Source organism: Lissotriton vulgaris, chromosome 9 (genome assembly GCF_964263255.1).
Source record: "Lissotriton vulgaris chromosome 9, aLisVul1.2, whole genome shotgun sequence".
Lineage (NCBI taxonomy): Eukaryota > Metazoa > Chordata > Amphibia > Caudata > Salamandridae > Lissotriton > Lissotriton vulgaris.
In genome coordinates, this window is record NC_141697.1 from 918,337,397 (window position 1) to 918,359,608 (window position 22,212).

The window sequence follows — 22,212 nt, forward strand, 5'->3', positions numbered from 1 at the left end:
GAGGCCAAGCATCCTTAGCATTGTGGGGGCCGTTGTGGAGATTAAGCAAGCTATTGCCCAGCGTTGCAGAGTGGGACTCCATGATTGGAATAGGCACCGAGGCGAGAATTATCAGGACCATGGAATTTTTTAGCCCAAGACCTGCCGAGGCAGGGAATTAAACCCTGGTCCCGGGCTAGACCTCTGCATCAGGGTCTGCCGCTCTAACCATTGAGCCACACTTCTCCACTGAGCCATGACAAGATTGATTTACCCCACATAAATTATAATATTGTCATTGACAAATTTCCCCTTCCTAAGATTACTGAAATGCTTGCTCTTGTCAAGGGTGCAAGTAGTTTTCCACTATCGATTTATCAGCCGCATATCATCATCTTCCATTGACTTAAGAAAGTAAACCCATCACTGCTTTTATTATGCCATTGGGATGTTTACAATACAAAAGAATGCCTTTTGGACTGGCATCTGTGGCTGCTATTTTCCAGAGGCTGATGTATCAGTTGTTTGGGAAACATCCAAAAGTAAAGTGTTTTCAGGTTGATATTCTCCTTTTTTGAAAAAAGCAGGCAAGAACATGACGAGGTCTTAGCAGAAGTGTTGAGTGTGTTAGAGAGTAAAGGATTGATTTTAGAGCATGGGAAATGCAAGTTTGCTGTGCATTATGTGACCAATTTAGGTAATGTGTTGTGCAGTGAGGGTGTCAATACTGAACCCAAACTTTTAGAGGCGGTTCAGAATGCTCCATATCCTACTAACAAAGATGAACTCAGATAATTTCTTGGTCTTATGGAGTTTTATGCTAAATTCGTGAAGGGATTTTCCTCCAGAGTTTTCAATATAAGACAACTTCTCAAAAAAAAGCTACGTTTGTGTGGACGAAGGAATGGGAGGCTGAGTTTACAGATATTAAAGAAGCAATCTCAAAAGCTCCAATTCTTAAGGGCTTTGAACCGGATGTTGACAATGTGGTCACTGTAGACGCCAGCAATAAAGGTTTAGGCGGTGTTCTCTCACAAAGAGACAGAGAAGGAAAGTAATCCATTATCAGTGGCGGCTGGTGGATTTTCAAAGTGGTGGGGCGAAAAGTTCTGTACTATTCAGTGGCGGCTGGTAGATTTTCAAAGTGGTGACATGCTCCTATCACTCGAGAGTACTGCTCTGCTTCCGGAGATGTGTACCTGCCCCATAGAATAATACTGTGCGTGCCCCATGAGACATACACTGCCTGCCCCCCAGAGACTTCTACTGGCTCTCTCTCGGCCCCAGAGGTGTTTTGCTCTGCTCCTACCCATGAGGTCACCATACCCTTTAGGGGGCTCCGCGCCAGTCACCTTTGTGCTCTACTCTAATCCCAGAGAGCTCTCCCTGCCCCCGACCTCCGGACAGTTTTGTCCTACTTCCATGGGCGCTGCCTGTTCCCCAGGGTGATCTGAACCTAATCTGCAAGAGTTTTGCTTCTATTCAGGACGGCCCTGCCCTCCTTCACTATTCGGATGACTTCCCAGAGCTCTGTTTCTACCCCTCACCGCTGAAGTGCCATTCATTCACCCCTGTCCCCACCCCACGGCGTGCACACCGAGAGCTCTCGTGCTCAGCACACTGCAGTCCCGGCCGTGCGTGCAGGTAGTGAAATGCTGCTTTACTCGTTGCCTGATTAATCTAACAAATGGATATGCCCTAATACTCTTTTTGTGAATCGTACATTTCTCCCTGCTTCTTCAGTGAGAAAACTCAAGGTCAAAGAGGACAGGGGAATGAATACATGGCGATGATTCTGCCAGACGCAGTCGCGTGCAGACAGTATCCCCAGGGTTTCGTATACATTTATGGGCAATAAATAGGAGACAGCAGGGTCACAAGCTTATATTTCAAAAGGACCAAAGTGCATGGCGCAACGACTCATTACCGCGTTGCAGAAATAACAGCTTGTTTGCATTCTGCTGGACAGAGATATATAATTTAGTTCCAGGACCATTACAGATGCGAACCCCAGGCTATATAGTTTACAAAGTTCGACCATTTTCTGTTACATAACACTCATTTGATCGCGACATCTGCTTTAGTTTGAGTGCGTACCTCGAGGACATATACATGTTTTTGAAGACTGTCCCATCACTTCTAAGACACCAACCACAATAGATCAGTCACGGCTCGCTCACAGGGGGGTGGGGATAAATAAAATAAAAAACTTACCTTGTCTTCACTTGACCGGGTCCGCACCATCTCTGCTCTGGGGTCCCGTTGGCGCCTAGACTGATGGCTGCCAACTTGCCGATGACGAGAGACAGTAGTAGCCAATCCTGATGCTGCTCTCTTTAGAGGAGAGCTGCTCTCTAAAGAAAGTAGCATCAGGATTGGGCTGAGCATTAAAAAAACGTCGTTCGTTTTTTGAGCAATGGGGTACGTTGCATTAGGCAGGCAAACCCCTAATCGGTGGGTTTTTTTAAAACCACATAGTTATCTAGTTAAAGAAGCCCTGCCGGGCAAACACCACATGCGCAGTGAGTGCGCACTGTGCCGGCACAGAGTCAGTCCAGCGCCACCCAGTGTCAGACAGTGCATACTGTCCAAGTCCATGACACACACCACGGCCGCAGGGCAATAATTATCGGGCAATTTATTCGAGCGGCGCGTTAATTTATAAAACTTTTACTAACGCGCCGCTCGAATAAATTGCCTGATAATTATAGGTGGGGCAACGCCCAAACGCCCTAATGGTAAAACCGCCACTGTCCATTATTGCATATGCCTCTTGCGCACTGCCTCCAACAGAAGAGAAATTCTCGGTTATCGAGAAGGAAACCTTGGCATGTGTGCGGGCCTAAGAGCATTTTCGATCCTTTGGGGTAAAGCATGCATTATTCGGAGTGATCACAAACCTTTGATGAAATTGTTAACTACAGAAGGACTTTACAATGCATCAGCTAGAATTGCTAGGATGTCTGTGCGTTTGCAAAATTTCATTTATACGTGGTGTATGTGCCTGGGAAGAGTAATGCGTTGGCAGATTTCTTTTCACGCATGCCCACACCCATTCAGGAATGTAGCAAGGATGAGTAGTAGGGCTCACACATTGCATTTATCCATGACCAAGGTGCTCCTGGTTTTCAAGAAGAAGTGTGGAGAAAAAGGAATATTCTTCTGATACGGTTCTTCATCAACTTATTTTTGTGATTGTGCATGGGTAGACCCAAAAGAACAATGTAGACACAAATTTGAAAGATAATTGGGAAATTAGAAATGAACTTTCTGTGAACCATGATATGGTTTTCAGGTGTGAAAAAGTTATTCCACCTTCAGTTTTAAGAGATGATGTTGTTAAAATGTGTCATGAAGGACATTTAGAAATTGTTAAGACCAAACAAAGAACTAAGAAGTGCTTTTGGTGGCCTGGTTCGGATATGCAGGTGGAAAGAGTAGTGAGAAATTTCATGTGGTTTGCTAATGCTTATACATCTCTTAGAACTCTTAGAACTAATATGTGTGAGGCTATTAGTCCCAAAGAGCCTTGGCATGCCATGGCGGTGGACATTATGGGTCCAATTGGTTCCCCATCCAAGTGATTGATACCTTCTCTAGGGGGCCTGTAGTTAGAGTAGTACTTCAGCAAGGCCTGATGACACCGCTGCCATTGCTAAGCACCGAATGTAAACTGCAGATGACTTCCCCACGTTCCTGTTTGCGTGCTTCACAGGAGTACGTAAGAAGTGGAAGCCTCTGATTCGCATATGTCACTCCAGGATTCGCTCATCAGCCAGGAACATCAGCAGGGTTCCAGCGTGGAGTGTGGTGAGTGAGCACAGTAAGATTCCGTTGTGGCAAGGTTTGAAAGATGCCGTTTTATGCGATTAAATGGATTAGGAACGAAAATTCACTGCCACGAAGGAAAAAAACCCAGCATTGGAAAAGCATCAAAAGCAGAGAACATTTCTAATTAAAAATGACCAGCAGGTGGCAGCATATCCACAATACATATCCAAAATAAGCGAAATCCAAAGGTAGCTTGCACAGTGCAAGCACAATAATCAGGCACAGCAGTTAACCCCTTGCATGCTCATGAATAGCTCAGCTCGTCATGAGCTACAGTGCTCTAGTGCTCATGACGAGCTGAGCTCGTCATGGCCATTAGAACGCTCGCACGCTGGGATAATTCCCCTGCTGTGCTGAACGTTCTATTGAAACGGGTGTGGCCGAGACGAGCTCAGCTCGTCATGAGCACAGGAGCACTGTAGCTCATGATGAGCTGAGCTCGTCATGAGCACTGGGGCGCTAAGCGCGCCCCCGCCACCCAGCACAGCACGAAAATTACCCCAGCAGCCAACTTACAAAAATACACAAGGGAGGTCGCTCAATACAACACCAATTAAAGGGGCATGTGCATCAAACTTATACTGTAAACCACAACACAGGGTCTCGGACCTGTTAATGCAAGACTAATGGACAGTTTAGATACAAGAGGGGGAAGCATTCATGGAGGGAAAATGTAGAGCCTCCATGGTACACAACTCTGGGAATCCTTGGATGCTCACCTAAGGTCTTTCCTCTGCCTATCAGCCCTCAAAAGAGAGGTGAAAAATCACCCATTTTGAAACAGTGCTTTGGCCCTCAGTCCAGCCCTCCAAGGACGTTGTCCAGTCAATCTAGGCTCTGTAATGGTTAGCGCTCCTGTCTTTGTGTGTAGCTCACATCATCCACAGGCCAGGCGTGGCCTGCGGGGGAAATAAACAGAAGCGCTTGCTTGGGGGCGTTACTTCCTCTACCTGCAGGAGTGCGTGTGGCGTGTATTCCTTGCGCACAGCGCTACCGCGACCAGGCCACAGCGGCTGACTCACTGCCACCTAGGGCGTCTCCACATTGGCGACGAGGAGGGTCGTGAATCTCACTCATCTGCACACCGGATCCGCCTGCTGCTGCCGGACCCGAAGACTCTCGGCAGGAGCCGCGATTCCGCAAGCTGCCGTCTACCGCGCCCACGTGCGCATCCTCATTACCGGCTGAGTGCACCCTGCTGTTTCACTCCCCACCAGCCTCTGAGTGTACAATAAAACACTGCAAAGTGTTTCTCTGTCTCACATCTTGCTGTGACATCAGCTCCTGCATGCCACGCCCCTGCTGTGCACTGTATTACCTGCACATCTTGCTGTGCCATCAGCTCCTGCATGCCACGCCCCTGCTGTGCACTGTATTACCTGCACATCCTGCCTGAAGACAATCTGCCTGCCCTCAGCCCAGCCGGCTGGCCCCACACTTGTGGTCTGTGTGCTGTTGCCACTGATCGTTTCCATTGGCCGGCCTAGACGACTCCACAAGCTAGTTACCCACTAACCTCGCCTGCCTGTGACCGTCCTGGGGGACAAGGAACAGGCTGATACACCTGCCATCCCCCCCTTTTAGCATGCGGCTTCAGGCGTATTGCCGCCATTTAGCGAACTGGAGGATCTGGCAACAGGTTCCCCTAGATGGAAGATCTGGATCCAGCGCCTCAACAAATATTTTGTCGCCACTCAGGAAACCGACGACGCAGTGAAGAGGTCTCTGTTACTACACTATGCGGGGGTGAAATATTCAAACCCTTCCAACACTTGCCTAACACCGGGGTAGCGGGTTTTGGAAGTAGGGGAATCCTATATAATAATGCACTTGCTATACATAGGGAAGTACAATAATTTGGAAAAGGTCTATAGCAAAGTAGAACAGCAGCAAAATATACAATGGAAATGAGAGTGATCAAAATGTCCATACCGGCCGCTCCTTTCGCCACCATCGGATCCTCGGTATGTTGAGAATGCCTTGTTCTTTCGATCATTTTGCTTTATCGGCACAGATGCCTCATTAAGATGCGGTTTTTTTCTCCCCTCCGTTCTGCGCAAGTGTCTTCTATCCCGCTTTGGGCATCAATAATATGCTAATTCAGATTATCGCTACTATTTCATCATATATCCTTCTGGTCGCTCATATTGTCATGTTTCATCCTTGAAGGCAATCAATCTCTTGTGATAAGGATACCCTGTCAGTTCCCCAGGATCTGTTCCAATTCATTATTTGTCATTTCCCTCACTCCTCATCAGTTTTTTGGAGCATCTATGATTGATGGTCGGGTTTTCATACTTGGTTATCAGATTTGTGTGTACTATCTTGGTCCGTATGTTGCAATAGACGGTTACCTGATGAAGGCCCAGAAGCCGAAACGCGCGTAGTCTTATCTACCGCTTTGCCTCCATCTTTTTCTTGTCTACATGCTTTGTCTATGTTTGTCATGTATTTTAGGAGTTTTTATGATGTTGTTCTATAAATAGTCTTATCGCTCCTCTACAGTCAAAGAATAATGAATATGGATTTCATCAAAGATATGTTCGTACAAAATCAATAATTGATTAATAAAATTCATAAAGATTTTCTACCCATGTGGTAACTAATTTTTTCTATGTGAGTTTTCTCGATTTCATTTTGGTTAGTCACCTAGCTTTATTATTTTTATCACTCTCATTTCCATTGTATATTTTGCTGCTGTTCTACTTTGCTATAGACCTTTTCCAAATTATCTAACACAGGGGTATCCACGGATAACAACGCAGCAGTGACCGCATTAGACGTCCATTTCGACCCCCAACTCAACCCGACTTTCAACGTTATAAGCCACGTCAAGCAGGCCAGAGGGAAGGGGAGTCGATGGACACAGTCTATGCCCGATTGCACAAACTCGCCAGTACGTGCACTGAAGATGATCAACCGAAAGAAATCCAGGCACAGCTCATCGAGGAGTGTCGGGACAAGACCCTTAGAGGCCTTATTCTACGCCAGCCGAAAATCACGCTCGAAGAAATCTTCATACTGGCGAGGTCCCATGACCTGTCCGTGGCCAGGGTGAATGAGATGGACCAAGCCCTCGTCAAGCCCCAAGGGAAGATCAAGACAGAGTGAGCAGATGCCCTCAGAACCAGGCCCAAAGGGGAGCCTTTTCACAAGCAAACGCTGGAAAGGTCCAGACCAAGATGTGGGTATTGCGGACACGAGCTGCACGTGGCAAAAGACTGTCCCACGCAAGAGAAGACCTGCACCAACTGCGGAATACCCAATCATTTCGCCTCCATGTGCCGCAGAAGGATCAGAGGCCGAGATCACAGGAACCAAAGACCCCCATCTCGAATGATTTGACAACTGTCGGTAACAGAGGAGACACCACTTACAGAGGCCCCAAGGAGTTGCCGGAGATACCAAGGACCAGAAGATGAGGATGAAGGAGTATACCTGATATCCTTCGCACGTGAGCTCAAGCGACGCCGGAGGCCACAACCTACTTGCATAATCCACGTTGCTGGCACAGAAATAAAAGCAGTCATCAATACCGGAGCGACAGTAAATGTAATGGGCCTTCAACAATATCCTAACAACAAAAAGAACCGGGGGTCTATAACGGAGCTTCAAGTACTCCGAGCTGCTGCAAAACTCCTACATAAGTGAGTTAGGCGCTTATAGAGCTATATAAGTCTCTATATCAGAATGTGTGCCAGGACAAACCTGTCGAAGGACCTACTGAGATTGTTGGTAAGACCCGTACAGAGATGTGTTGGATTCCCATCAAATAGGTATGTAGATCAAGTGTTCTCATTTGGTCATCCAAAAATGGGGTGGTATGTCTCTTGATCAATGAGACCCATCCATCGCCCTTACTCAATTGGGTCGCACCATCAATCGCTAAGGTACCCATGAACAAATGATAAAGATGGGATCGAGTGCAGTGCAAAAATCAAAAGATGTGTGAGTTAAAAACAAGGGTAAAAGGATCAATAGGTGAAAAACTCTAATGTAATTTGTCCTTTCCCTCAAACAAACAAGAACAATGCAGAGGAAGCAGTCTAAACATATAACTGCATTTACAAGGCCAACATGTTTCAGCCGGTAGGGACAAGATCCCATGGCTTTCTTCAGGGCCAGAGTTCTAAGCATTAGCTACTGCATACATAAAGTGAACGTAACGACAATCTGTAAAGGATATACATAAATAGTCCAAAATCGTGTTCCTCTGTACCAAACGGTGTCTCTTACATCTGTTAACAAGAAATAAGAAATAAATTGTAGTAAGTCCTATCAAAACAGGAAAGACCTGGCACTGGCTTCTACTAAGTAAGCAAATTTATTTTACTAATGTTACTCACCTGAATAGTACAGGGAGTGTACCTCACCTCTCCTGGAACCCAGCTCAGGAAAAAGGAGGCCCCGCTCTGTGAAAGCAAGGAAGGGGTAATGAACGGAAGGGTGGACAGTACTACTCTATCTCTCCCTCCAATACATAATATAGCCCCTATAACAGTCAAGCTTCACAGAGCCCCACAAAATCCTAAGGGTGGAATAAGTCACAGAGCCCATAAAAGTCCCAGGTTCCCAAGATCCATCACTTAATGTAAAAAGCTTTCCTCTAAATATGAGTGTCCAAACAGGATGGAGCTAAACTGTAGCAGGTTTAGATCTGGGCTAGCAAAAGTTTGACAGACCAAGCCTGGTCTCATATCCCAGAAATATAGGTGAACCAGTCTATGCCACCCCAAAAGAAAAAAGGCCAAAAATAAAAAAGGCCAAAAATAAATCCTAATGAGCCACTAACCTGTCCGGCGTTGTCTCATTGCAGGACCCGAGCTTCGTGGGAGGCAAAAATGGCTGCCCACAGGAAGCTTATAAAGGAGATAGGGGCGGAGTATCACGTACTCTCGCGGGATTCGATTGAACTACAGAGTGATGTAACAATCCACTGTGTTGTAGTTCACCCAAGAACTACAAGATAACATCATTACGGCCATCTTTGTAGTTTAAATTAGGTCAAAAATAAAGGTGTTTTATTTAACCATAGCGCAAGTGTTTGCAAGCACGAAATAGTCGACCGAGCTGATGTCTATTTATAAAGATCCATCAAAGTGGTCTCTGATAATGATCCCCAAATGAACCCAAAGAAAGGTAGCCAATGGTGGGAGGGGGGCCATGCCCACCGGTGACCCAGTCGAAAACCAAAATATATGCTTATGGAGCTGACGCACCACTCCCGCTGAAAGGAAAGGTATCAGTCCCCATCAAAGTGGACGACCTAGAAGTCACAGCCACGATCCATGTGATCGACGGAGAGGCAGACCCCCTACTGAGCAGCCACTAGGCAGAAGACTTGGGTCTTGTATCGTTTGGCAGGCGAGTCCAAACTCATCAAGTAGGAGAACTACTCTGCCAAATTCCCGAACTATTCCAGGGGCTAGGGTGCATCAAGTACCTCAGTTGCCTTACGTCACAGAAGAATACCATTCCATCTAAGGCCACTAGTGAAGAAGGAACTGTAGACCCTGGAAGAACAAGGCTTCATCGAGAAAGTCTCAGGGCCAATGCCGTGGGTTTCCCCAATGGTCATTGCGGAAAAAACGAAGCAGCCAGGAGCATTACGCCTCTATATCGATATGAGACTACTGAATAAAGCCATCAGGCGAGAGCGACACATCACACCAACGATGGACGACATCATCACAGATATTAACGGATCAAAGTGGTTCTCAAAAAGCGATCTGAATGCGGGATACCACCAGCTACTGTTGTCAGAAGAAAGCCGTTATATCAGCACCCACCTAGAACTAAGGAGATACAAACAGCTCAACTTTGGAATATCCTCGGCAGCAGAAGTGTTCCAGAACACAATACAGTAAATGCTATCGGGATTGGCAGTGTTATTAAACGTCAGCGTCGATATTTTGATCCACTCAGCAACGATCACCACAAGCACCCCTGAAACACCTTGAAACGCCTAAGTGAGCACAGGGCAGCGCTTCACAAAGAGAAATGTCAGTTCTTCCACCATTGCTGGAATTCTTTGGGTACATGTTCAACCAGGAAGGCATCCAAGTATACCCGAGGAAGTCTCGAACAATCAAGAACGCCCCTGCTCTGATAACACCCACCGAAGTGAGAAGTTTCCTAGGTATGGCCACAGACTGTGGGAGATTCATCCCAGGACTAGCAACCCCAGCAGAACCACTCAGAGCCCTCACTCGGACAGACACCAAGTGGCAATGGGTCAGAAAGAGGAAGAGGCGTTCCAAGAAGTAAGACTCACTCCCGGAGGAACTCGCGCTAGCATACTTTGACCCTGCCAAAAAGACGGAAGTACTCGTTGATGCTAGCCCGGTAGGACTAGGGTTAGTATTTGTCCAAGAACATGAACCTAGCCGATGGGCGGCCCTAGCATTCACCAGCAAGTCACTCGCTTCCACCGAAACGAGATATGCTCAGATCGAGCAGGAGGCGCTAGCCATAAAGTGGGCCTGTAGCCATTTTCATCTATATTTAACAGGACAGACTTCACCATGGTCACTGACCATCAGCCCCTCGTTCCTCTCTTCAAAGGGACTGCACCTCACCCCCCACCCAGAATTGAGCGATGGGCAGTCCAGCTACAGTCATATGAGATGGAGGTGGTATACCACTCAAGGGCCAAAAACTCTGCTGATTTCCTGCCACGGCACCCCGTACCGCTAGACCTACAAGAGGACACTGAGGGGACCGAACAGTACATCGACATGGTATCGGAAGCTGCATGTCAACAGACCATGACTCTTGACATCAAAGAAGCAGCTACAATAGACGCCGTGTATGTGCGAACTCTCCGAGCAGTCCAAGAAGGGTCGTGGACTGATTACCTACAACAAGCCAACTCTTGGCCTCAAAAGGACAGAGAAAATCTCACAAAATACAGCGGATAAGGAATGAACTCAGCACCACGGAAGACTGAATCCTGCTACGAGGGTCGAGGCTACTGATACCTCATGCACTGAAACACAGGGCAACTCAACTAGCTCACGGTGGCCATCAAGGAGCAACGAAGATGAAAGCATGGATGAGGGAAAAAATATGGTTTCCGGAAGAAGAAAGAATGGTCAAAGATCTTGTCCGCCGCTGCCCACTGTGCCAACTGACAAGTGCCCCGGAAAGGCCGACATCGATAATCACTGATGAAGCATGCATTGCCCCATGGTCTAAAGTGAGTATAGACTTCGGAAGTTTCCATGGAGGAATACACACTCTAGTACAGGTAGATGCATTCTCCAAATACCCCCTGGTAGAACCGATAACCTCCACTGCTTTCAGCCATGTTGGCCCTGTCCTGGAAAGAGTATCCGCTATGTTTGGATTTCCCCACGAGATCCGCAGTGACAACGGGCCGCCATTTCAGGGGACAGAGTTTGCTACCTTCCTAAAGCAACGAGGGATCCATCATCGCCGAGTCACACCTCAGTGGCCGCAAGCAAATGGCGACGTTGAAAGGTTCATGCGCACTTTAAACAAGATGTTGCGCATAGCCTTGGTAGAACAGGCCGATCCAGAGAAGCGACTCAATGAATTCCTCAGAGAATACAGAAGCACCCCCACTGCACCACGCAGAGGAGCCCTTGGTTGCTAATGCTACACGGTCCAAGGAGAGACTTTCTTCCCACTTGTCCAGGGTGGGTGTCCCCGCCTCCAGAAGCCAAAGAAACACAGAACCGGAGGGCGCACCAAGACGAGCGAGCAAGCACCCAATGCCATGCATTGCCACGAACACTCCGAACAGGAGCAACCGTTCTTCTCAAAGACCGCCGACTGGGAGGGAAGTTTAGAACAAACTAGGAACCAGGAACCTGGAATGTCGTTGCCAGCAAAGGATGCATGGTAACCGCCAGGCTTCTCCAACCAGCCTCAGAACTCTATACTTATCCTTTTCGTCAGTGACTAACATGGAATGTTCTAGTTCGACTGATTCACATCCAGTGTTAGGAAGTGCCCATCAGCAACATGTTGGCATTGTACAAAATAAATAAGTTCAAATCTTTACAGAGAAGGTAAAATAAATAATTTGGTACACATTCTGCGTAACCCGGAAAACCGTGCTCGTCTTAACTACCTGGTATGAAATTGACTACCTGTGTATGGGGATCATGCTTTGTGCAAGAAGCATGAGGGAAAACAAACCACCACTGTACGCTGCTGTGATGGCACAGCATTCCTGATCAGAATGTATTGCACACAAATGTGACATTGGTTTCAAACAAGGATAGTTGAGCGCCTGTGTTTTGAGACTGTTTCGCATTTCTGTTGTATGTAGAGGTCGGCTGTATTTATTTTATGTGCAAGTCCATGTACTGCCCGTTTAGTGTGTGCATGTGATGGATTATGCAAGAGATGTCTTGATTGTTTGCAATTGGCTCTTGAATGCAGTCCATGTGCTGTGTGCATGCAGAGGCAAATGCAGTTGGTTGGTGAGAGTGATGAGCAGTGTTAATGCAACTTGACCGTGTGCCAGTTAATAGGAGTTTATATGAAGATTAGTATTTAGGAGTGAAGGAGGTACTCAGTTGAAGAAGCTGTCTGAAGGGCTTGTTGTTAAAATGTGAGTTATGACCCCAGAATTTGTTATCTGTGCAGGGTTGTCGTCTTTGGTTCCTCTGTACTGAAAGAAGAGTCTTTAGGCGTCTTTATACAAAAAGGCTGACGCCTTTTGAAGCAGGTCAACAAGTTTGTCACAAAATATAGGTCATTGTGTATTTGTGTATTGCCTTAGTGTAAACGCTGGACTAGTGGTACACGTTTGAATGGATGTAGACAGAAGACTTTGGAATTGGGTGGCATGAAGGAGCAGCTGAAGCCAGCTGCTTTCAAGCACAGCTTTGCTGATGGAGTGAATCTGCCCGGAAATCAATGGCATGATAGTGGGGCGTGGGAGTCCATTGAGCACCCTGACAAGTGGATAGCTGGAAAATATTGTTGTGATACCTACAGGAAGGGCCTGGGCTTTTCAGGCCTGCCTCTGAACTTCAGATTCTGTACAGTATTCTATTTTCCATGCCATAATCATGGATCAACTAGCTGGTAATTATGTCCTGGATAGTGAGTGACATGTAGTTTGGAGTTTGGGAGCTCAGCACTCCTAGTAAGTTAACTATTCCCTGTATTCTTTAAGAGGGACGGATTATCTCATATGAATGCTTTAATTTTATTTGTGTGTGAGTCCCTCAATTTGCGCTGCATTACATTGGCACTCTTATATTCATTCCTGTGGCCATCATGTCGAGTGCCGAAATGAAGTTATGCTGTCTCTCCGGGGTAAGAACGTCCTCTATAGTGCGGAGTCTAGCGAATCCTGAGTCTGGCCCTGTGTCACACAGTTCTTTTGTATGCAGATAGCATAAACTTGAACACATGCATGGAAGGAGCAGAAGGTGCTGGACAGTAGTGCAGTTGGAGTTGCATATGTCTGGCTTTGTGATGCGATTTCAAAGCACCAGGTACCACCAATATTTGTGATTTGACATAGGGCATGACTTCAGAGTCCTCGTGGGTACACATGTGTACTGACTTCCACCATAAAGAAGTACTGTGGTTTCTTGGGAGATGTTCGCGACTAGGCCACGGGGTTGCAAGATCTTAGCATGCATTTGTATCTATAAGATTCAAACTTTGTTCTGGTGCTGCTTGACTTGGGATTTTACCAGCCCAGTATGGCAGGTTGATTCTGTGTGATACCACTGAATTTAAAGGCTTGTTTCTGGATTGTTGGTGTCTACCAAGGAGCATGCACAGCCACAGTTATTTGTATAACATGCTTGGAGTACTACAGACACCTGGGCTCGACAGGGAAGTTGAGTCTGGCGTACATTTGGACAGCCTAGATATCACAGCTAACTTCAGAAAGAACTGTCTCGCTACTGTGCCCAGTGTGGAAGGGACAGCTTGTTTTCAGGTATATGCCTCTCTCTTTTAGAGTGAGGGGAAAGTGCAAAGAAATCTGCATAATGGCCTCTAGAGGGGTTTTTCGCTTTAAGGATGAATGAAGTAATGGAAAAGCACTACTTTTCTCTACATCATCAGGAATCATCAAGATGGTAAAACAGTATATCCTTACTTTAAGATAAATAGCAGAAGGATGCAACTTTGGTCAGTTTTTAACCCTTGCATGCTGGTGACGGCTCCCGTCCGTCATGGCACACAGTGCTCGTGTGCTGTTGACGTCCGGGAGCCGTCAGGACCACGCCCGCAATCGGAATGTGCCGCACAGGAGCGGAATTCCGACCGCAGGCAAGGGGTTAAGTTTGGTCATGAGCCACAGGAAAATATGGTATTTGGGGTGGTAGTATCGATCCTGGGTCAAGGAGAAAAGTTAGAAATGGAGTAATCCAAGAATACAATAATTAGGGCGTAGGAAAGTGAGATGTGTGAGTACAGAGGCAGTGTGAGCGGAGTGATTGTTTGAACAAAAAAATCTGACTGTCAAATGTGGGAGCCACTCGTATTATTAATGGTATACGTGGTCTCTTGAGGTTGAAAGGGTTGTAAGGAGTGTGGTAAACCAGGCAAGCTTTCGAGTATATATTGGTGAAAGGACTTGGAAGAATGGAGAAACAACTGATTAAAGGCATGTGGACACCTTGGTGCGAGAGGAAACGTTGGAGAAAATTGAGGTGTGCGAGGTTGCAGGAGTACAAGAAGCAGCTTAGATCAACTTGAGACTAGTGCCACATTGTGAGCGTGACTCTGATAGTTAAACATATTATTGCTAAGGTCAAGGACCAGGGTCTGCATTCTGATTTGTCATTTGGGGAATGTTTCTCAAGGACTTGGGACCTGTTTCATATTCCTTCCAAAAGACCTGTTGTCCCGCCTTACAGCTGCGGGTTTCCAAGGCCTTGTAGGATGACGCTGGAAGTGTATGTGGCGCACTGTTAGAAGTGAAGAACTCCCTAATGGCGGTATAAGGGTAGAGTAGAAAATCCATAGAAGCATGATCGATTTCTTTTTTTTAAACAGGTTATATTAGGTTTGGAAAGACAAAATAAATGTGTTACAAAAAATATTGGGATTTGCTCAAAACCAGTTGTTGTGCATAATTAAGGCATATAGGGCCATATGTATCAAGCCTTTTTTGATTCGCAAAGGCCGAAATTCGCCGAATTTCGGCCTTTGCGAATCGCAAAAGGCTAATTAGCATGAATTGAAATGTATCAAACAATCGCATCTTAAGGAATCGCAAATACTTGCGATTCCTTAATTTGCCATAGCATTTAAGGAATCGCAATTTTGCGATTCCTATAATGCTATGTATGAAGCATTTTACTGTTGCGAATTCAGCTTAAGGAATCGCCAATGTTCAAAATACACTAATTTGTATTTTTGATTGTGGCATGTGACGCACATACATGCCCATAGGGCATGTATGTGCGCCATATGCACACACATGTAATTTACAGGGGTGCAGCAGGGTGTCCTTGAGACACCCCTGCACCCTTGCAATAATTCTCAAATTGCGATTAGCAAATTGCGAATTCGCAATTTGAGAATTATTTGGAAATCATTCCTATGGGCCTCCTTGCCCATAGGAATGCATTGGAAATTATTCCTTAATTGCGAATTCGCAAAATGCGAATTCGCATTTAAGGAAGATTAAGGAATCGCTAATAAAAAGCGTTTTTCTTCATACATACCATTTTGCGATTCCTAAATAGCGATTCATTAAAAATTTCTATTTAGGAATCGCAAAACGGAACTATGATACATATGACCCATAGATCGATCAGATTTCAATTGACGTTCATTTAGTATCAGGTTTGTGTTCGGGCACCATTGACTGCAATATTTCCCCAGCCCAGTTCAGCCTTGGTTAGGGTTTTTAGTTGGATACCATTGTATGATTTCGGTCTCCTTGTTTGTCTTGTCTTGGTCACTCTTGAATTCCATAAATGCTCCCTAGATTTGATCTACTTTCCAGGGTCATCATTGTGCTGCATAAATCACCTGCTCTGCCACCATGCCTCAGTCTGAGTTGTTACCACATTCTTCCAAGGAAGTTGTCACATGGTTCCCCACAGTTTGCGATGTCCCCTTTAGCCACCATGAATGTCATTTCTCTGACCGATAGAATCTATTTCGACAGTGTCCAAACTTTCCAGATCCCAGCACTGCTGAGCAAGGCTTGATGTCCAAGCATTCCCCCGTCACCGTGATAACTGATTTCTAACTTTGTGCCAAATGTTTGTATTCTTGAGCATTCTCATATGGTGTGAATGACTGTACCCACTTTGTTGCATCTCTGGAAGCATGAGTGATTGTTCCTGAGAAGTTGGAAGTTTTAGTGGGCAGGTATGGGCAGAGTTGTTTTGCATATTATCGCCCCAGGTGATGGATTACTGTTCAGGGCTAGCGGCTGTAATAAAGGATTTTTCTTCCATTTCTGTGCATGGGTCCACGTTTTGCAGTACACATGTTGACTGCTTAAGTTTCTAGGACCTTTCAGAACTAATACAAACTCTGAGAAGAAAGACGTGAGACTGACAAGTGTGATTGAGTCCCTGGGATATATAACTAGTGACATGTATTGTGTGTGCACATGCGCACATTGCGAAGTTGTGCTGTAAAAAAATCTGATCCTTGTGCTATATGTAGGTACATCCCACAAGCAAGTAATTAGCATATCATGTAAGGTGACCTGCCAGAGGTGGCTTTTGTTACATCCAGCATATATTGTCCGTCAACACCATCCATACTGAGAACAAATGAGTGATGATGCAATCAAGTTTCATGTTTCAATTATTTTTTTGAGCAAAACATACTCTGTTTGATTACTTTGTTTCACAGGAACACGAATGGCTTTAAAAGTAGTAGCGGCTAGCTTTTGAACCTCGGGTACATCATTTCCACACTTTTTTTACTCTCAGTCCTTTTGTTTGATTCTGTGCCACAGTTATTTGTGAATGATGTAGCAGATACACACATCTCTATACAATATGGTGGAATAAATAATAATGCTGCTTTAGTAACTCTGTAATAAAATGTGCACTATTTCTTTTTAGGAAACTGTTCCCCTAAATCTGAGTAACCCATGTAACTTGTCGGGATACTCTATGTTCTTCTGCACTATTGTTAATTTATAGCCACGTGCACTATGCCCACTTGCATGAAATTTTCCTTACAGTATCTCCTAAGCCGTCGTTTTTTTCAGAAGTCTTATTTGATCTTGAAGTTTCCCTTTTTCTGTCTTAAGCAAAAAGGGTAAAAGCTTCACTAGCAAGCATAAGCAAAGCAAATCGGTTCTGCTTTGCCAATGTTAAGGTAGAGCATGATTGACATTTCCATGGCCCGAGTGGCCATTTTAATGCTATAAAAAGCACCAAAAAAATGCTTTCTATATTTAAAGATGGCCGCCGCATTGTGTGGTGAAACATACTTTGCGTTGGTACCTGTGTCATGTGCATTGCTGTGACAATGCAATTTGGTTGCCAACCAGAAAGCATAGAACATTGAAGTATTTAACATAGCTAGTCGCCAGCACTGGTAAAGCCAATATCGCTAGCCTCATGAAGACGGGAAGCACTATATAGTCTAGTGGGCATTACCAAGGATGCTAACTGGTGCCTGGGGAGCCGCAGAGAAGCACTGGAACAGTGGAAGGGGAGAGACTGGGTAAGGAGAACATCCCTATTGCAGCCATCTGGCATTGCTGAGGAGCATTGGGAGGTTGCCGGGAGGGGAGAGACATAGTAAGTCAGGAGTACACAGTAAAGGGCACTTGTGGACTCTGAAAACAAGAAATGCACTCTGATAGAGTGCTAAACATGTAATGAAATTTAAACCCCCAGAAAAAGTAGTTCCATAACATCAGCTACACACTAGCCAGTCAAACGTTAGGGTATACAAGTTATGCTAGACGGGAGGGGCAAATGCAGAATAGGAAGGAAAAACCACCAAAACAAACAAGGAACTGAGAATGACGAGAACGCCATCTAATCCTGAGCAGGAACCGACAATGTATTATTGTATAAAATCCTGTCTGCGACAGAGCTGTTTTTAGTGAGGCTTCGGAAATAGAAAATTGCTGCTGCCTGAAGTTGGGTTTACTTTAATCACGTGTACCCCACCACAGGTAAAGTGCCATGTCCATTTAGACCCTCACTGTGTGGCATTACTAGGTCTACTCTCCAATTAGTTTGTGAGCACATGTACAAAATATAGGAAGGAAAGCGTGAATGACTACATGTGTGAAAGTAGAACTAGAAGCATTCCATGATGGTTAGTCAGGAAGGTTCTTGCAGCCCTTGCCACCTCCCTTGGAACTCTTGAAAACTAAGGAAAGCTGGGGGAAGGCCAGTGTTTTGAGCACATGCCTCATCAGTTGGCATTTGGGATCCTTTGAAGTATGAAAGAACCAGAGAAAATGTAGGCACATCCTGCATTGCATCAACCACTCTACTTCCTTCTCCGATCCTATAGAGATCAAAGGGAATCTCCTCCTGCTACTTTGTGTAGTTCTCTGTCGCTCTCTAGCTAGGCTCACACCTCATAAGGAAGAATTCCACTATGAAAAGACAAGTAAGCGTGAGCGAACATTAAGAATGTAGAGGGGTGGGCCACAATGTGGAGACGTCAGTTGTGTGCAAGCTCAAGTTCCTGAACATAAAAGCCTACCTTTAACATGTGCAAAAGGGGCTCACGAGGGTTGCAGGAGTTGCCGGCAGCTGCCTTCTGATGTAGAGCCAAAGGAAAGGGAATTTAAACACTGTTTCTGGAGGTTTGTGGCTTCCCTTTCTTTTGCCCTCTCACCTTTCACCTCCCATTTGTTCCAACATATGAGCCACTAAAGAGGGCGAATAAGAGGGAGTAGTACCACATTTGGTTTTGCCCAGTGCGCTCTCGGAGTAAAGGCCGGATCTGAAGGTGACTGCAGGGTCCGATGTTGTCTCTGAGACTCAGATCTGCATCTTTTTCTATATTAACTGCAAGAAAGTAGTCCATACTCTTTCTCGCTTTGTGACCGCTCTGGCCACTTTTACTTGAGGGGATACTGGTTGAAACTCAATCCGCTTTGATCCTACAGTCTAGAATGAGACTCCAGCGGTTGACTGAATAAGTCTTGTACATCATTTTATTTCTTCGTAGACTATAAGCCTCCCATGGAAGCCCAAATAAATGCTACTATTGAAACACAATTTTAGCACAGCTTATTTTGATAACTACTACTTCCACACACATGAATGTCCTTTGCCTGCTGATACTTCCTCCATAGTGAGGCGCCAGGTTATTTAGATCGAGAACATTTGATTGAATATCCCATTAGTCCTGGAATGGAAGCTACTTGCTTTGATTTCAAGTCTGTGTTGCACCGGGTTGCTTCAGAGTGAAATACATGGTGGGTGTTGTGGACAGTGTTCTGCAATGAGTTTGATCAGTGTATGTGTCATTATGGTTGCTCCAGCAAGCTGTGCTGTCCAATATCAACTGAGCCTGTTAGCCTTTTTCCCAAAGGGTTTGCATCCAAACATGGAGGTGCAGGTACTCCTGATTGTCAGAGTGTAAGAATCTTTTCACTTAAGGTCTTAGAGTAGTTTTCTAGTCTTGTAGGCTCTCTTTTTACAAATGCTTGTGTACAAAGAGCTTATGTTTTGCCATGCTGTAGTATTTGAATAGTGTTATTACTTCATTTCGCTTTTTAACATTCACATAAAGTATATTGTTACTTTTTAAGTGTACAATAAATAAGTCAGCATTAATTAATTGTGGCAAAAATACCATTTTATTTACTTGGAAACCCCTCCACCCCCTCCAGATCTCTCCGTGGGACTAGACTATGAAGCTTAAGCAATCTGGACTCATTATTTTGGAACTGCAAAGTCTCCTGAAACATGTTGCTTTGCTTTTTGCAGGACCACTGGAATACTCATCCGTTTGCCGCCCACAAGGACGAAAATGGCAACATCTACGCCCGTGGTGCTCAGGATATGAAGTGTGTCACCATCCAGTAAGTCCGAATCATTTAGTGCAGGAAATATGTCGCCTTAACAGAACCAGACATCGAATGGTTATTATATGGTAACATTCCAGCAATGCAGGAAATTATCTTGATGTTTGAATTGGCGAGACAGAAAGTGGGTTACTACTAAAATGACCAAAAGAGACTGCCCATTTAAAAGAACATGGGCTGGACTGTGGTCATAAGGCCAGTACTAAATTAAAGCCTGCGGACAAGTGATTGTCACATAAAGGCGCTCATTGGAAGTAAGTTGCCAGTCACATTGAACATTCCTGGTGCACACTAAAATCACCCACTCACGTGCACCTGACTATAGGCACAAGAATAATTTAACCCCATAGATTCGGAGTTTAGCTGCCATTTACAGCCCCTTTACAGTTAAAAAGGATCTTTTCACTTGAGAACTATAGGTCAGTAGTCAGGTAGAGGATAACCACATCAAGTAGGTCACCATTTCCTTCTGTGCCATTTGCACACACAAAATAGGGAATATGAATTAATAGCCACTTGACAGGAAATGAGTCATAGATTGCAGTCACTAGGCCGGAAGTTGATCACTAGTTAAGTAGGGACAATAAAGTGTGTCCCTGTTTACAGTTCCAATCCCGTATGTCTTTACTCCCTGCCTTCCACAGCAGTGACCTTCTGTTTCAGGGCATTCTGATCTCCTGAAGCAGTGAGCTGGTGTCTGGGGTCGAGGGCAGGGAAGAGCATTCTACATATGTGATGCCCGTGTGAGGCTTGAGGGCCACCAATATGAGTTCTCACTTCCTTTGGCCTGTTTGTCTGCTTCATTTCCTGAAACCTATAGCCTGCTGGCAGCTGCTGCTAGATTTAATTTGTCAGAGGCAATCCGTAAAAAGTATGGAGATAAGCACAGGCACTGAGAAGGAAATAGGTTACTGTCAATCAGTGGTGCACTGGAGTTTCCATTTACAGATATTTTTCTGCTATTGCTACTTCTCTCAAATTCTAAATAATAAATCCACCTATGCATACAACCATTAAACATTAATAGTCCCTAAAAGTTATTTTTATTTATTACTATTAAAGGGGAGGGTGCAATTTAGTATTTAGGGCTCTACATGTGTCCCATCGTGGTGAGTGTTTCTTTATAAGTAGTTTTCTCTATTTTTTTTCTAATTTTTGCAGTCTTCCATTCTCTGTTGATCTATTCTCTCTTTCCTTTGCTGATTGTCTCTCTTCGTCCTGTCTTTAAGGTATATTGAAGCCATTCGGAAGCTAAAAGCTGAAGGGAAGAGATTTCCTCGGACATTGCACATAACGATCGTCCCAGGTAACTCATCATGAAAGTATTAATAATACTCTACACCCCAAAACTCAGAATAGCAGCACAAGTTAACATCATCCGAACTTCTTTATAGAATTAAAGATCATTTTAAACTTAAATATGTCATTTTGCTCCTTGTTTTGTACTTTAGGGTCCTTGTTTTCATAATTAAACCCCAAATAGAAATTATATGCCAAGCTTGCTGTGTCAAGCGTTTTAGTGATCGTTGTGGTAAAAATGTTTTATTTGTATCTTATGTGTCAATTATTAAAGTAAACAATACAAATCTAGAGAAACTGTGCTGGAACTTATTTAAAGAAAAGGACCAAGCTATGCACACCTAGCCGAGATAAAGGGAAAAAAACATTCTTAGAAAATATACTTTGTTTTTGAAAGCTAGATGGTCAAATGAAGAGTCCTAACCTTTTGAATCTTTGTAACACTTGTTTAAATCTATGTTAACCGAATCAAATTAGGTTATTATGATACAAAAGTAGACAAAATTGCAAATTATAAACCTATTCAATTAAAGCTATTATAGTACCAATGGGTAATGAAAACATATAGTTGATGTAGTAATAAGTATCATCGTAATATTTTCTACTCTGTCTGCTCAACCGTACCGAAAATAACATTCACATTTATGAGCGAAATGCTCAGCATATAAACTTTGTAGAAGCGAAGTGCGGCGATAATGAGATGCATGGATGATCCTGAATTATATGAATATGTAGAGTATGGACTGCACAATATGCAGTTACTTTAAAATGGGATACAGTTGCAGAAACACACTTAACACACCTCCTAGATCTCCCTTTATTATTGAAGTAATGGAGCCAGATCAAGGAATGTTCAACATTTCATGATGATAGATGTAGTATATAAAATCGTCCTGCAGCTGGTGTGCGATAAGCCTATTACTGAGCTCGCTAATTCAGTGAAAGAAGCTGAAGCTTGTGAGCTTGCTCACCTTGCGGTCAGTAGGAAGAGACATGGGCAGTTGCCCTATCTACAGACTCTGGCAGCGGGAGGGTCATTAACTGATGGACCTATAGTGATGTGCGCATGGGCAGTTGTGTAGCATTAGAGCATTCTGGTATGGTATGCAAAATAGCTTTGG

The 22,212-nt window shown here is 44.7% G+C and overlaps 1 protein-coding gene across 1 annotated transcript in view; it reads left to right on the forward strand.

Moving 5' to 3' along the window:
• ACY1 (aminoacylase 1) overlaps positions 1 to 22,212 on the forward strand; it is a 170,758-nt gene that overhangs the window by 55,433 nt on the left and 93,113 nt on the right. Inside the window, exons 5-6 of the mRNA XM_086938731.1 lie at positions 19,695 to 19,789; positions 21,022 to 21,098. Of these exons, the coding sequence (XP_086794857.1) occupies positions 19,695 to 19,789; positions 21,022 to 21,098 (172 nt within the window). The remainder of the gene's footprint in view (positions 1 to 19,694; positions 19,790 to 21,021; positions 21,099 to 22,212) is intronic.